We start from the raw sequence: 16,006 nt of genomic DNA on the forward strand, positions 1-16,006 counted from the left end.
TCTTCTTATCTCTCTCTTCATCATTTAACAAAGAAAAAGAGATATTAGCTCCGAGGTAGGGAAGGATTTTACGTGGTTTTGAGGAACATTGAGAAACCAAAGGATAGTGTGGTTTTATTTGGGGACATATATAAGAGAAACCAAGCTGTGGCTGGTCTAGCTAATGGAGACTAAGTGAGAGGATAAAAGTTACAGCATGTAGATTGTGATTGTTCTTAACCCAAGGAAAATATAAACAACAACAAAGAAGAGGGAAGCTGTGATTATTCTGTTTAAAATTTTCAGTTCAATCAACTACAAAGAAGAGGGAAAGGCCACCACAAACTGGCTCTTTGTGGCTCTTGATGATCATATATACTTAAGCACTTTTAAGAAGAGTACTTCTAAAGAAGAAGAAAAACTATCCAATTGTTGAGCTCCATTTACAGTGTGATCTAATAGTATGAACTGTCAATTTATAGATCATCTCTTGTTTAAAAAATTTAAAAAAATTCAAATCAGAATAATTTAGAGATTTTTATTCAAAAACCCATTTTAGCATGACATATTATATACCAAAACTCATATAAAGCTTATTTGGAGAGAAAAACCCAACACTAGCCACTTGCCATTTTCTACTTGGTTTTTCTTCATTTGTTAAAATTTTATAATAATTAATTAGAAAATGACAAGTGGCTAGTTTTGAGTTTTTCTCTCTCCGAACAGGCTTTATAAGGATTTTTGTATAATATATCAGGTTGGAATGAGACGCCCAATAATTTAACCAAGAGTGCTGCTATATACTATAATTCTTATTATCTTCTAGGTTGTAGTAAACAATTGAAAGCTAGTGGGAAACTTGCAGCAATCTCGATTGAACAAGTAGCTTTATATAATAATTAAGCAGAACCAAATAGTTTTAATAGTTATTAATCTCAATTATGCGGAACCAAGATCATAAGAATGAATAATATTTCCAAGCTTTTCTTCTCCTTCTTCCAAGAGTCCTCTCCACTAGTCATAATATATATATAATTCAATTGATTTTTGCTGTTTTCAAGCTCCATGCACTTCCTGTGATTTTTACATCCTCGGTTCCATAATTGAAGGCATACAAGTGGGCATCAACATCAATGGCCAATGTGGGATAAACTCTAGCTGTGATGCACGCCTTCCCTTGTCCGGCAAGGCTCTCCACTATGGAGTGATCTATCTGCAGAAGATGCAAAAATTTCAAATGCATTAGGACAAAATTTTATTATCCTGAAATGGGTAAAAGAAAAAGGATGAGCTGAAAAAGTATAGGCATGCACATTGCTGAGTAGGAACCATGGCATAAAGTTGGTTTGGTGGTATATGGAATGAAGAGTGTTCGCATATATAAGAGTGCGATTTCTAATCGTAGATTCACGTGAGTCTCACAATGAGATTCACATGCATCAATAATCATAATATAAGTTAATTACGCATTCACGAATGACGCAACTGATCGTAGCATTTCTCTATGAGAAATATTAAACTATTTTGATTAATGGAAAAGAATCTAGTCTAAGGTGGTCCTAGCACTTAAATGGTGCAATAGGCATCTTTTTAAAGCCCAAACACATCATTTAGTGTCAAAATCCTAACTATGTTAGAAGTTGCTTTGTGTACTTTTAGAGTTGTGCTTTCTATTTAATTTCATCCCTATTTGATTTGAAAATCAAACATATATAATATGGTCAATGTGAAAGTGCGAAGATGGGGTCAGTTTGCGTGTGAATGTTTCAAGGAAAATAAATACAGACAAATTCTCAAGGTTTGATGGAAATTTCTGGTGGGCAAGACTTTGTAAACTCAAAAGAACTTTCCCATGAATCCAATGTGTGGAGCACCTCATGATGATCATATAGAAACACTGACTTTTCAACAAAGAAAAATAGCATAAATTGATAAAATCCCTATTTGATTGGTTCACAGCAACTTACCAAGCTTCTTAGTGACAGCTTCTCATGAAGAGGATCCACCTTTATAAAAGCCCCATAAGTGGTCTTATCGTTATCCTGATTTAAGGAAGACCTACCAACCAAACAATAAAACAAACATAAAAAAAAGAGTTTACAATTTGAAGTTTTGTGTGTGTGTGTGAGAGAGAGAGAGAGAGAGAGACCTGCTTTGGTCACTGCAGAGGAGCACCACATATTTGTTGTTGTGACCTTTAAATATTCTGTAGAATACTGCTGTGTATTCTTTCAAGCCCTTTGAAGCCAAAACTAGTAACCCAAATGGCCCTAAACCTCCTTTAACCGATGCACCCTTTTGGCTACATAAAAGTTGCGGGTCTGTCCAACTTGGGTCTAGAACTTCTGCTTTCTTAAAATCACTTATTTCAAAAGTAACATCTACATCTGCCTGTAAAACAAAATCAAATAATACCAAATTTATTTTTTAAAGTGCTTTTTAAATATAAAACGCGGCAAAGTGACATTACAAAATCTATATAAAAAATTGAAAGGAAAAAGTACCCACCTGTGCTGCTGTGACACCAAGTACTTCATGCACTGATCCTCCCTTAAGCACACTGCTTGGCAACTTGACCTCCTTTTCACGCAGTTTTTCTATTTCAGCTACTGGCCATTGTACCAATTGTTTTCCAGATTTATCAAGCCAGATTTTCCTTGGAAATGCCTGCAAAAGTCAATGCAAATAATGCGTAGCTTAGTTCACAAGTTCACAAGCCAGCTAATTGAAGACTATTCAAATAGGCATTGATTGTGATGACCCAAGTGGGTAGTTGGTAGGTCCAAGTCCCTTGACCAATTTATAAGTGTTAGAGATCACACAACTTCATCAAAACAGTTATGCTTGTAGCGAGTAATGTTCTCTTGTCAGACTTATGTTACGTGCAGAAAAGAGTTAATTCAGATTCACAACTTCTTTTCATGCATATATCTATTTGTTTAATTTATACCTGAATTCCAGACCATCCCTTCTTGGTATCATCCTCCACACTTGAAGATTCATTAATCCAACCCAACAATATCCTACGGTTCATAGAACTGTCGAAGAAAGTTTTTGAAGCATAAAATTTCCCATAATCATATCTCAAGCCTGCGTCACTCTCCACTGAGCCCTTATCCGGGATATAGATATCCTTGTGAATGTTATATGTCCCAATTGTATAGTACTCTCGCTTAGTGTTGTCCAAGCTAACCTTGAGCACATGCTTCACATCAGGACCATTTTCTGATGTGTGAAGACCATTTTGCCCCTTAATTGAGACTGGGTAAAAATCTGGACACTCCCACATTCCAGTTTTCTTTGCTGAGTGAAGTGGGTGTTTGGCCTTAACCCAGTTAAGGAAATCTTTGCTCCTGTACAGGATAGCAAACCCCCTTTGGTTCCTCTTGCTTCCAACGATGACCCTCCATATCATATCTGGTCCTAGCCAAGCAGTGGTTGGGTCTCTAAATGAGCTTGCATTGATTTGGTTGGCTTGGGTGGGTGCCATTAGTGGATTTTGGGGGACCTTGGCCCACTCCCTAAGGTATGGGTCTGAGAGGTTCTTGGGGTAGGCCAGGTTTTGGACTTGTTGGTTTTGGGGGTTTATTCCGGTGTATAAAATGACCGGTTTGCCCCCGGGGAGGATCGTGGCGGATCCCGACCAGCAGCCGTTGATATCCGACGGCTGCGACGGGTAGATGGCGGCATCATGAGGGGTCCAGTTAACAAGATCAGTTGATGTCGAGTGGGCCCACACAATGTTCCCCCAAACTACACCTTTGGGGTTGTATTGATAGAATAGATGGTAAATTCCCTTGTAAATCATTGGCCCTGAAAAAAGAGTAACACACAACAAGGCATTAGCACATTGAAATTAGAGAGTGCCCAAAAAGCCCAAACCAAAATAGGAATATAGAAAGTGTGACTGAAAATAGAAAGAGCAAGAATATAAAGCCACCAACCTTGACTGGTTGACTTGCTATGATATTCATTCAAATCAAATGCATCACATATATAGTTTCATAGAAAATGAACCAAACCCAGAAAATGTAAGAGAGAGAGAGAGAGAGAGAGAAACAAGCTAACCATTAGGATCTGAGAGCAACCAAACAAGTCCATTTGTCCATTCCACAATCAGAACAAGTAAAATGTCAAAAACAAGAAGCAAAAAAACAAATGTTAGAGCTATAAACAATATAGACAAAGACAGGTGAAGGAACAAAAATGGAAAATGAAAAAAAAAAAAACGAAAAATGAAGAGAATTTTTGTAGGTGAAGATATATATACCATTGATCCAATTCTTGGGAGGCTGGAAATGGTAACCAGTTCTGTAGGGCTCTTTAACTTGGTTGTGTGCGTCAGCTACTAGGGAAGTTTGAAGGTTTCTGTGGACATGGTGAGAAGCTTGAAGCAGAAGAGACTGGCCTAGCCAAAGAGAGAGAAAACAGTAGAGAGAGAAAGAGGAGATGGCCATGATGGCTTTGCAGGAGTGACAAAATAAGGCAACACTCTGCTGGGTATTTATAGGAGCAGCCTTGCCCATGTGGTAGTAGTTGTCAAGAAAGTCTTGGATTTTTTATTTTTTGGGTGCTTTTTTTTTTGGGTGGAGTCAAGGATAATAATTCAGGGTTGGAACTTGGATAGTTAGATTTAGATGTGATGATAAAGAATAAAAAGTCATTGCAAAGTGATGGTTCACAAGATGTCCAACAAAGAGTATATTTTAAGTTTATAATATTTTATTATTATTATTATTTTAATTATGAGAGAGAAGGATCCAAGAAATTAAGCTGGCATATGGTATATGAAGAAGAAAAGTCAAGGGCTGCGTTTTATTTCTATATACACTTCCTTACATGTAAAAAAGAAGAAGAATTTTTTAGCAGACAAATAATACTTTAAGACTAGATTGTTCGTCACTTTAACTCAATGTGTATTATCACTATCCTTCTTAATACTTGATACGTGTTCATGATTATAACTACAAATTAAATAGTTAACTTTGATTATGCCTATGAACACATATCAAGTATTGAAAAATATAATAATGATACACTTTGAGTTTAAATGGCGAGCAAAAATATTTACAGAATTATGACGTGCATGCTTAATACTTCTCTTTCAATCAAAAAAATTTGATCTGCACTGGCAACTATCAACCATGCCAAATAGAATCATTAGTTTAATCCAACAAGTTCTACTCTCTTTCATAATTGTTAAGTTCATCAAACATCATTGTAAAATACTTTTGAGGGCTCTCCGAGTCTAGCATTCCTTTTATAATTCCTAACAAAAAGTAAAGAAATGGGCCTCCAAGATAATTTCTGCATAGTAACAGATGATGATATAAAAGAAGAAAACTTCCCTTATAAAAAGAACAACTTTGATAGGAGGACCTATTGCCTCTCATATCATGGATAACAAGCATCTTACATGATGATGAGATTGAAATCTTAGTCCCTGATAGGACATTATTCCAACCAGATGGGACATTTAATTCTATTCTCAATTCCACCCTAACTCTACAGTACTAAATGGAATGTGCCATTTTATTGAATTGTGAGAAAAATTGGTACACCATAAACCCCATTTCCTACTGACTTGTGGTTTGGATTATATGTGTGTATCACCATTTTCATTTTGCCACTTTTTTAATTTTACCAAAGAAAAATATGCTAAAATTATGCCTTCTGAGATCAATTGGTCAAAACATAAATTAATATATAACAAGTATTTATAATTGGATAAAGATAATAAGAGTTTAAAATTATATTATAACAACGAAGTATACTATAAGTATTCATGTATGCCATATTGTTATTGGGATGGCTTCCTTTATAGGATGTGTCCTTTATACTTTTATTCCTATTAATGGAATAAAATTCTATCGCTTTTTTATTTAAATAATCATAATCATAAATATCATATAAGTAGAAGCAGGATAATTGTGATAGTCATATATATATATGCTATTATTACAAATAATAATATAGAATTACATTTCAATATATTGAACATGTTTCACTCAAAACCATTAATCCTTTTAAGTGTTCTATTTTTCTCTCTTTTTCTTGAAGAGGCTTCTGGTGCTTTTGGACCATAATTGTTTCAATTCGGTACAATTTATAGCCAATAAGAATTATGAAAATAACTTGAATACATTATTCCAGGTACACCACGTGGCTGGTGTACCATTCAATAGACGGAGGACATATGGAATATTTTCAATGCAGCCCGCCACATGTCATAAAAAGAAATGCAGTAAGTTTGGCAATAGTTCCACATGTTCTATGTTTATTAGATGGTACACCAGCCACGTGGTATACTCAGAACATATAAAAATTTCTCCCGAACTGGAGTTAGCGGTCTCATATTTAAATATGTAACATAAGGAAATACTTCTGTATATGGACTAGCGCAATGTTGGAATTCTAGTGGGAGAGACAAACGCTACATATCATGCAAAACATGTCTAAGTGCAACATGCCTAAAGCTTTGTGACTGTTGCCCTTACAATCGAGGAGCTATAATTTGGATGGTTGGATGCCTCTTAAAATACTCATATGCAAATTTTTTGTATAATTGACACAGATAACATAATTTTTTGTTGTTTACCAAATTGTTTTATGAAGTTGTTCATAGATCATTGCAAGCTCCTGGGAGGCTAAAAGTATCAAACAACAAATTTCTTCATGGTGTGCTTGAATGTACTGGGGACCTTTCTAATGTAGATTGTACGAAGTGCATTGATATTGCAATAAGTGAACTTCGAGATCATAGTTATAGAAGAGGAGGTGGACGTGTTATTTATGGAAGTTGTTATATTAGATTTGAACTTCATTACTTTTACTAGAATTTATTTGTTATGTAGAATGCCATTCCTAATTAATTTAGGTTTGAAAATTTACAAAGAAGTTGGAATTAATTGGTAAATTAGCCAATAAATTTATGTTTGAATAAGCATTTCCTACGAAGAAAGCTTGAAGATTCGTTAAAAAGAAACAAAGCAAAAATATAAAATAGCAGTTATCAAGCTCAAAAGTGTTCTAGCCCTTGATGCTTTTGTATTTGTAATGCGCTTATGGCATAATTTATAAATGCAATCTCCCTAGCGTTTTGAAAAAGAAAAAAAAAACATAGTTGCCTCCCAAAATTTACAACAAAAACTAGAGCAAACATATAATAATGGATTCGAAATTGTAACATCATTTAATTAATGTGCACTTATTCTTTTATTTTTTATTTTTTATTTCTTTTATTTTTTATTATTTTATTTTTGAGGACATTTCTTATTGAAAATGATTCGAACCCAGGATCTTTCCTCTATGAGCATTTGCTCCAAATCACTACAATAGTGGGTCATTTGCTTATTTTTGGTGTCGATTGAGAATATGAGTTGTGAGATTTATGTTGCTGGCCCAATAGAGCTTCTGTAGACAGTCTTCAACAATTTTGTTTACAAATTCTTTTATTCTAGAAATTTCAGTAAATTTTGAGTGAACTGGCTTTCTACTTAAATGTTGAGTTCTTTAAGGGCTCGTTTGTTACACAGGATTGGCTTGGACTAGCTTTGACTAAATTTAGTACCATGTTTGTTTTATCTAATCCTAGTCCTAGATGGGATTGCTAATACCGGGCCCACCAAAAACACCTCCTTAGGAGGGGACTACTAATCCCATGTGGAAAGGGAGGATTAGCTAGTCCCAATGCTCACCAATGTATAAAATGCATAAGGTCCAGCCCTGGCAAGAGCTGGGTCCCATGAGCCCAGGCAAGCCCACGGGCAAATTCAGCCCGAGCTGCTGCCTAGGCAGAATGATGCAATGCTGACGTCATAATGACATCAGCAACAAAAAAAAATTGAAACAAAAGGGAAAAAAAAGAAAAAAGAAAACCCAAAATTCCAGAATTTTTTTAAATAAATACCTAGGCATATTCTTTACTTCCCACACCAAAAACTCTATACACATTCATCTCCTCATATCTCATGTGAATGGTATTTGCCTTTGACATAGCCTTTTGGGGTGGAACCAAAAAAGGCAAGGCTGCCACTATTCACGTGAATAGTGCCAGCCCTTGCCTTGCCTTAGCCTTTTGGGGTGGACTTGCTCTAACATCAGATGATCAAGTTCATCTTCAATGGGTTCTGTACACTACTAGCCAATTAAGAAAAAAAGGAATTTAGGCGCACCACCCTGATCAAAACTAAAAGCTCACGATATTCAATACATTGATAAGCCAATTCCCCCAAAATACTTCATAAAACTTACTACAACTACCATACCTTATGACAAACAAAAATCCGGAATTTCAAGAAAATGCCAACAGACCATCCATGACAGAATTACATTACCCTTCAGTTGGATTTCCTCCTTGGTCCACATCATATTCATTATCGTCAGAATCCTCGTCCTCGTCCTCATCCTCCTCCTCCTCATCATCATCATATATGCTGCTCGGATGAAACCTACTGACTTCACTTTTTGCATCATCTTCACTAAGAAATTCCAGTCCGTACTTCGTGTCTCGGTGTTTAACCAAAAGCCAGCGCAGCAATCTATCTTCCTTGTTCAAGTAATGCAGCTCCTTGTTGATGTTAGGTGTAGCCATCATCGTCATTTGCATTAGTTGACCCTATACCATATACCAAATTCATTTATAATAAAATTTTATCTGGTCAAAATGAGATAAGAATTGGTTTGTATTCAGAAAGAAATACTAACTAGACAACATACGGCGATAGAAAAGAAGACAAAACCCTATGAAAGTATCATCCATGATTTTGCCATACATTGTACTTTCTAATTTCTGGGTATGAAATACAAGTTAATTATCTATCAGCAGGAAGCATCAGTGGCATCTAAAGTTCTAGCAACAAGTTCATTTTGAAAACATCCGCAAATGCAATACAACAAACAAAACAATAGGCTTGCTTGCTCTCATATTGCAAAATGAAACAATTCAAACAACGAAAAGAGGCCTGAAATCTAAGTTACACTAACAACGACGTCAATCAAACAATTCAAATTTACAAGAAGGTTGCAGAAAAAACCAAAAACCCACCTGATAATATCTGCCATCAAGCTTCTTAATACCATAGCCCAACTGAACAGTGCCAAATGACTTCATGTCAGTAAGAACTCCATTTCTTCTGTAAACATGTTTGCTTACTCTAGCAACCAAGTCCATCAGAGCCTCCTTCCTTACATGGGGTTTCACCAGCAGCATACAATCATACAGAGGCATTTCTTTCTCTTTTCCTTTTCCTTTCGTGCAGCAGCTCAACTGGCTGGCTCTTTAAAACTGTACAGAGTCATATACACAAATATCATTAACAGAAATCCAAGCCCACAAATATAAACCCTAAAGAAATGAAACCAATGAACTTCCAACAATGTTTTATAATTTATAAAATTATATTCACAGATTCACAGTCAAATTTGAAGTTTATTACCTCCATAAAAAAATTTAATTTATCAGGAAAACAAAGCTTCACACGTAATAATCTTTATGAATCAATTATAAGGAATAAAAAAGAGAAGCAGATCATCATGTTCACAGCTCACATGTCCATTGGGCACCAAATAAAGATGAAGATTGAAAATTTACAGCAGCCCCTCGAATAAAAAGGACTAATGTAAAGACATTAGCATATACATAATCACAACAACCACAACTCATACCCAATGTCAACGAATCCCCAAAATAAACAGCCCTAATTTCATCACAGCCATCCCTAAACTTGTCTAGTTGAATAAAAGATTAATAACTAAGAAGCCCTAGAGGAAAAGAGTACCTAGTGCCTTGCCTTGTGGAGTGGTTGTGCTAATTGGAAGGTCTACGAACAACAGTGCAAGAGTTACACTCTTTCCCTGGCTTGCAACTCGCAACCAGTAGCAGAGAACGTGATATACACAGAGAGAGAGAGAGAGAGAGAGAGAGAGAGAGAGAGAGAGAGAGAGAGAGAGAGAGAGAGAGAGAGAGTGAGAACAGAGACTAGAGTTGAGTCTCAGTTGGTCGACGGCGTGAGGGTAATCGAGGCTGAGGTTCGAATCTAAGGGGAGAGAGAAGAGAAGTAAAGAGTCGAGTCTGTGAGAGAGATGAACTGAGATCCAACGACTAGGATTGATCCAAGATAATTAATCCCAGCCGTTAGATTAATCTACGGTGAGTTCTTATTCTCCAACTCCAGTTTGGTGGAGCCATAGAGTGATAAATTTCGACCAAAAAAAAGAGTGTGATAAATAAAGGGACCTTTTTTCTCTTTCAATTTGTTTATAGCTTTCAGGTGGCTTTTTGTCAATGGTTCAATGTCTGGGCACCATCCGGCCCTCTCCTTCTCTAAGCTATTTTGCTACTTACAAACGCCAACTATCATTCCGTAGCTCCCCCATCACAGCTCCCGCAAATGGGTTCTCTCCCTTCAGACGAATTTTCAATGCTTACCTTCAATCTAGTAAGCTCCGCCATGTTTTCTTGATTGATTATCTACCTCTGATTTGTGGTATTTTTCATTTTTGATTTCTGGGTATTGTTTTAATTCGCTTTGATCTGTTCTGGGTATGAATAACTTTTATGCCATTGATTTAGGCTCCAAATTTTACTTTTTTGTTTGTGATTGAAAGTTGAAACTGAACATTTGTTTACAATTGTGATATATGCATTGAATGAGTCAATCGGTGACTTTGATTATTGGGGGTGGTTTATCTTTTTGGCTTTATATGCGCTCATTCGAACGGTGATGGGCGAAGAATCAGAGAATGTTGGTGGTTTTGTTGTTATTACCATAAAGGCAAATGTTTGTGGTCTCACATTTGCGGATTGTGTGAGCTATAGGCAGTTGTTTGTGGCTTTAGATGAGTTATTTCCTGACTTTGCAATGAATCACAGATTCAGCCACCACCAGCGCTGGCTCACGGTCACCTTCTGAACCGTCGGAAGTCATATTTATAGGTACAGGTACTAGTGAAGGAATTCCACGCGTGAGCTGCCTGACAAATCCTTTAAAGACATGTGAGGTATGGTTATGAAACCTCTGTGCTTAAGTAATTTTGAAATAGTATATCCAAAGGTTTTGCATGGACTACTATGTTTCTAACCAAAAACACATCTGATTCATAAAGAAATGAATGCTTTTTGGTTTTTGCAGGTTTGCTCGAAAGCTGCGGAACCAGGTAATAAAAATCGGAGACTCAATACAAGCATCCTTGTTCGTTATCCTAGACCATCTGGAAGTTGTAATGTTCTTATTGATGCTGGAAAGTAAGTTATATATAGTTTCCATACATGTAGTATCTATGTTACTTTTTAGAATGCCTGTTGACTTCTCTGCGTTGCAATAGCTCCATTATGCGGTTGGTTAATGGCTTAAAATATTCAATCTGCAGTTGTGTAGCAATGTTTTCTTGGAAAGTAACATGTATCAAAATACTCGGCAGTTTAAATTGAAGATTTGCAATATGTAAGACTTTTGTCAACCTAACGAACTTGCTGAGTTCATTGCTAGGCGGGGAAGATAATCCACATAACTCTCTGCTTCTCATATGTAGTAAATGGGTAATAGAATATGTAAGAGTTCAGTATAAGACGGCACATGGGTGTGTCATCCAAGAATCATGTTTTCTGGATAATTCAGTACCGCAGGCCTTGTGGCTCAGTGGTACTAGCTGCCTCCCCACGAGGCAAATATCCATCAATCAAATAGAATCTCACTTGCAGCCGTATGGGTTGGTTTGATGGCGGCTTTTTTTTATTTTATATATATGTATAAGCAGAACTTAGGCATAAATTACGTAAAATAATAATTCTGCTAATGATTGTTATAACTGTAGTCAAGGCAATCTTCTTATATTAAATAATATCCCATAAGTGATAGAGATGGATTCAGTTATTTCTTTGTTGTTTTATCTTGTTACTACAACCTTACTTATAACTTAAACTTTCCAGAAGCAAAAAAGGAAAATATAAAGAAAAGAGTCAAAAGACAGTTAATATGAATGAGATTTTGTTGTTCCTCAATGATAAAATGCCACACTGTGTTGGCTAAAGTTGCATTTCTATCTCTGTTGTGCAGGTTTTTCTACCACAGTGCTCTACAATGGTTTCCTTCCTATGGGTTAGTTATTTTCTCATCTACTCGTTTTCTTTAATCGATCATTTATATAATTTCAAGACACCAATTGGTCTCTCATGTATTATAGCTAAATTATCTAGCTAGCTGGAAGATCTTGCCTGCTATTTTATCTACAGAATTTTAAGAAGGGTATTATTTTAGTTTGCTAGGAGTTATAAGAAAGAGTGGGACACTATAATTTGTGCATATATTAACAGAAAAATGGGGAGGCAGGCAAATAACTTTTCTTCATGTGAGGGGGGACATCTATTATGGTCACGGGATTTTATTCACATTGGCTTAAAACTTGCGAGTTTCTAGCGGTCTTTGAAGCACGTGGTGTTTTCGTACTGTAAAATTTCTCCCACCCGTCCCTGGATTATGCACAATAAATTTTGTGGGTCCATCCTTAACTGTTTGGGTTTCAGTTTTTCTGCATACCACCAGAGTTGGTTATCAATTTTGACATATGTTGAAACGTCCTTTTTTGGAATTTTAAAGTTGCAAATCCATTTTTTTTTCTCTTCAGTTGCTTTTCTCATAAGGGTCTCTTTGTATTCAAAGACTTGCATATATGGTTAAATTGGTGGTGCTCCTGCAGATTTCATTGTGATATATGTGTCTCTTGTCTGGTACGTACCTTGTCATAACTAGTTGTATTTCTGTCAGGATAAGAACAATTGATGCGGTTATTATTACTCATTCTCATGCTGATGCAATTGGAGGTCTCTGTCATAAACACTTTCTAATGCTATTCTCTAAACAATTAACAAACTTATGATGATGCTTTGGATTTTTATTTTTTTTTCGGTTCTCTTCCTTTCTTCTCTCTCTTTTTTTTTTTTTTTTAAAATTAAAAATTTCTCTTTAATGTACATATACATTAAACGTTACTGAGGTTCTCCGTTTTATTTTTCTCCAGGTCTGGATGACCTTCGTGATTGGACAAACAATGTTCAACCCCACATTCCTATATATGTGGCCCAGCGTGATTTTGAGGTCCAAACATCTTCCTTCTTGCATTAAATTCAATGACGTATTATTGTTTACTGCGAATTTTTGTAATCAATTTGTGGTTCGTAGAATCACATAACCTACGTATGATACTAAGAGAGTTATTTACAGGTGATGAAAAAGACTCATTATTATTTGGTGGATACAAGTTTCGTCCTTGCTGGTGCTGCTGTCTCAGAGTTGCAATTTAATATCATACACGAGGATCCATTTTCAGTACAAGGGTTGCAGGTCCGAATTAATATCCATTTGGTTTGTGTTGGGTTGAGATTTTCTTAAAACATGCTTTTAGTGTTACTACCCGCGCCCTCTGGGATATGTAAACTATAGTTTTGTATGAATTGAATTATATCTGCATGTAAAATGAGTGAAACAAGTTATGTCTTGATCTAATGTAAAAATCAGTAGAAATTTAACAGGCAAATATCAGTAGATGGTATTGTCACTTGACTTAAAATGAATCCATTGTATGACTTGGCACTCATACCAGTTTTTTCTTTTTAATGCCATGTTTCAGTTTACCCCTTTACCTGTGTGGCATGGTCGTGGTTATCGTTCCCTTGGATTTCGTTTCGGTAATGTTTGTTATATTAGGTATGGTTCTATTCTTCAAACACAGGTCTCTGATAATTGTTATTCTTGTACTTTGATCTCTTATGTGATGTTTCATCATAGGGCTAATTGTTTACATTCACAGTGACGTCAGTGACATACCTGAAGAAACTTATCCACTTCTGAAAAACTGTGAACTTCTGATTCTGGTGCCTTCTCCTCTCTTTCACATTCGTAGCTTGTTTTATAGATTCTCATTTTTCATAAGCACATGATAGTTCTTTTCTGACTGGGCTGATATGTCAAATGATTTCTTCAGGATGCTTTGCGGCCAGATCGGTCTACTGCAACACATTTTGGACTTCCAAGGGTATACCATTTTATTCCTTCTTGTAATGATCCATCTTCAATGAACTTTAAGTTTTATTTACTTTCTTTTCAGGCTTTGGAGGAAGTACGGAAAATCCAACCAAAGAGAACTTTGTTCACTGGTATTTGTCTACTTTGATATACCAGTCAATTTCGTAGTAATATGTGTTTTTAATCAAGATCAGTTGTTAGTTTCTTTTATAACGTTCGCCAAGGAATTTTGTTAGTAATTAAACTATATTGCTTCTTTTCCTTGTTGCACTGATGAAGGTATGATGCATCTGATGGATCATGAAAGGGTGAGTGATTATCTTATGAAATTGATGGAGACAGAGGGTCTTGATGTACAACTGAGCTATGATGGACTTCGTGTACCAGTAGCATTCTAGCCGTAAATGGCTTCACATTTCTTTTCTTGATTAAGACAGATTACATATATATATTTTAAAACCTCAATTGTGAATTGATCTTTCATTAGCTTTGCAATATAAATTTCAATTGCCACTCATTCTACTGAACTTTGTCAGTGATTTTGAATCGTGCAGTTATCTTAATTTTTCCGGATGCCTACACCTTCGATTAAGATTAGCAGCATCATTTTACCACAGTCATCTTAATATTGCATGATGTAAAGCTATTAGGGAACTATTGCAATGTTATGTGCTTCATGGCTAGACTAGAAGTAAAATTCTTAAAGCAGGGTATTGAAATCATATGTTCCAGTAAACAAAGAAAAGAAAGCTTGTTTGACCATTTAGATGTTGCTTCTAGAGAGTTGGCTTAGTCAAGTTTAACAACCGAGGGCCTACTTATAAGTTGATATCCTCTTAATTTTGCACTCAGTAGTCAATGCAGGAGAGTCTTCGACTATGAAGACTTGGCGTGTAGTAGAAAACTTGTGAAAGAAGACGTGATTGCTTGTGGGAAATTGCATTTTGGGTTATCAAAATGGTCAGCATTTAACAAAAAGTTTGATTTCATTGATTGGCATGCCAATGGAGACTGGAGCCTTCAAAGTTTATGCAACTCATGGTCTGCAAATTGCATACAGCCATCCTATCCGTTTACATTTCGGCCGGTGACCCACTTATCCACAAGGGCCTACAAACGAAAATCGGCTATGCTTTGATACCACTTGTTACGAAGTGACGTTTTTAAACTCGACTCGAAAGACTAGCTTATTAGGTGATGTCGCATACCCACCCATATAAACCCTTGATCGATGGCACTCTTATTTATTGTTGGATTCTTACATCATATGGTTCATGTCAACATAGCTTAGATTTTGCCTCCTTGTAAATTAGTATCATCACTATTTACTAGTCTACTTGCATATGTATGCGCATGCCATGGGTTTTTCTTTTGTCTTACATCTTTGATCTTTGGCCCCGTGAGAGTGAGTGATTTTCTAGTGGGAGCCACAGGGTAGCACTTGTGAATATAAAAGGGGAGTAAATAAGGACATGACAGGTGTCAAAGGGAATTTTGCCGTCTCTTCTGACAACAAACTCCTGTCAACACTAGCAACTTAACTCACACAAGACTTTCTTCTCCTCTCTCTCTCTCTCTCGGCACTTCCCTAACGCGGTGCCACGCATAACTTTCGGGTCAAGGACGGGTCTTCCTACGGGTCCTTATCACGGGTGTGTGAAGCACACGGTGAAAGAAACTCTTGTAAACGAGTGTACACAAAAAATGTACAATATTACAAGATATTCAAGAAGAGAAGGAAGAGCCTATTTAATGTTTTGACCTTGTTAGGAATTAATACTGAAGGTATTAACAAAGAAATTCATTAAACAAAGTTCCCAACGTTATATAGTCTTATTCGGCATCCCTCCCCCACTTTAAGATAACAATTTCGGTTTTCACCTCTTATTATTGGAACGTTTCGTGCAAGGGCGGAGCCAGAAACCTATATGGTGAAGGGTTTGACTATGTGTGTGCTCTCAAATTGAAAGAAAATAAATAAATCTAGAATTAGGGAAACACACCAT

At 36.2% G+C, this 16,006-nt stretch overlaps 3 protein-coding genes across 6 annotated transcripts; 1 reads left to right on the top strand and 2 right to left on the bottom strand.

Annotated features, from left to right (window-relative positions):
- Positions 1–849: 849 nt before the first annotated feature.
- On the bottom strand, positions 850–4,520 carry LOC110759431 (beta-fructofuranosidase, insoluble isoenzyme CWINV1-like). Of its 2 annotated transcripts, XM_021961477.2 has the most exons (7): positions 4,250–4,520; positions 4,048–4,056; positions 2,930–3,792; positions 2,488–2,646; positions 2,129–2,370; positions 1,947–2,037; positions 850–1,192 (listed from the first exon to the last, which is right to left on the bottom strand). In XM_021961477.2, exons 1-7 carry the CDS (start codon positions 4,503–4,505, stop codon positions 1,016–1,018), a joined length of 1,797 nt encoding a protein of 598 aa, XP_021817169.2. In that variant the 5' UTR covers positions 4,506–4,520; the 3' UTR covers positions 850–1,015. The 2 variants fall into 2 exon arrangements, with proteins under 2 accessions (XP_021817169.2, XP_088106864.1); XM_088250738.1 differs by lacking the exons at positions 4,048–4,056; positions 4,250–4,520 and adding an exon at positions 3,924–4,027.
- Positions 4,521–8,158: 3,638 nt separating this feature from the next.
- LOC110759471 (uncharacterized) lies at positions 8,159–9,910 on the bottom strand. 2 transcript variants are annotated; one of them, XM_021961529.2, is made up of 3 exons: positions 9,771–9,910; positions 9,026–9,265; positions 8,159–8,596 (listed from the first exon to the last, which is right to left on the bottom strand). In XM_021961529.2, the coding sequence occupies exons 2-3, from the start codon at positions 9,206–9,208 to the stop codon at positions 8,312–8,314; spliced, it is 468 nt and encodes a 155-aa protein (XP_021817221.2). In that variant the 5' UTR covers positions 9,209–9,265; positions 9,771–9,910; the 3' UTR covers positions 8,159–8,311. The 2 variants fall into 2 exon arrangements, with proteins under 2 accessions (XP_021817221.2, XP_021817220.2); XM_021961528.2 differs by having other exon boundaries at positions 9,759–9,899.
- A 76-nt stretch (positions 9,911–9,986) lies between these two features.
- LOC110759470 (Metallo-hydrolase/oxidoreductase superfamily protein) lies at positions 9,987–14,517 on the top strand. 2 transcript variants are annotated; one of them, XM_021961525.2, is made up of 13 exons: positions 9,987–10,129; positions 10,244–10,418; positions 10,853–10,980; positions 11,112–11,224; positions 12,036–12,077; positions 12,744–12,799; positions 12,997–13,073; positions 13,200–13,319; positions 13,606–13,682; positions 13,786–13,849; positions 13,960–14,010; positions 14,083–14,131; positions 14,280–14,517. In XM_021961525.2, the coding sequence occupies exons 2-13, from the start codon at positions 10,265–10,267 to the stop codon at positions 14,396–14,398; spliced, it is 1,050 nt and encodes a 349-aa protein (XP_021817217.1). In that variant the 5' UTR covers positions 9,987–10,129; positions 10,244–10,264; the 3' UTR covers positions 14,399–14,517. The 2 variants fall into 2 exon arrangements, with proteins under 2 accessions (XP_021817217.1, XP_021817219.1); XM_021961527.2 differs by lacking the exons at positions 9,987–10,129; positions 12,744–12,799 and having other exon boundaries at positions 10,261–10,418; positions 11,112–11,136.
- The last annotated feature ends 1,489 nt before the right edge of the window (positions 14,518–16,006 follow it).

The sequence above is a fragment of the Prunus avium genome, chromosome 3 (assembly GCF_965620075.1).
Source record: "Prunus avium chromosome 3, drPruAviu1.hap1.1, whole genome shotgun sequence".
NCBI lineage: Eukaryota > Viridiplantae > Streptophyta > Magnoliopsida > Rosales > Rosaceae > Prunus > Prunus avium.

Coding starts and splice junctions, on each gene's coding strand:
- LOC110759431 (XM_021961477.2), bottom strand. CDS start 4,505: ATGGGCAAGGCTGCTCCTATAAATACCCAGCAGAGTGTTGCCTTATTT. Junction 2,647..2,929: donor AGGGATGGTCTGGAATTCAG/GTATAAATTAAA, acceptor TGACTTTTGCAG/GCATTTCCAAGGAAAATCTG. Junction 2,371..2,487: donor TTGGTGTCACAGCAGCACAG/GTGGGTACTTTT, acceptor TTTGTTTTACAG/GCAGATGTAGATGTTACTTT.
- LOC110759471 (XM_021961529.2), bottom strand. CDS start 9,208: ATGCCTCTGTATGATTGTATGCTGCTGGTGAAACCCCATGTAAGGAAG. Junction 8,597..9,025: donor TTGATGGCAGATATTATCAG/GTGGGTTTTTGG, acceptor TATATGGTATAG/GGTCAACTAATGCAAATGAC.
- LOC110759470 (XM_021961525.2), top strand. CDS start 10,265: ATGGTTCAATGTCTGGGCACCATCCGGCCCTCTCCTTCTCTAAGCTAT. Junction 10,981..11,111: donor ATCCTTTAAAGACATGTGAG/GTATGGTTATGA, acceptor TGGTTTTTGCAG/GTTTGCTCGAAAGCTGCGGA. Junction 13,320..13,605: donor TTTCAGTACAAGGGTTGCAG/GTCCGAATTAAT, acceptor GCCATGTTTCAG/TTTACCCCTTTACCTGTGTG.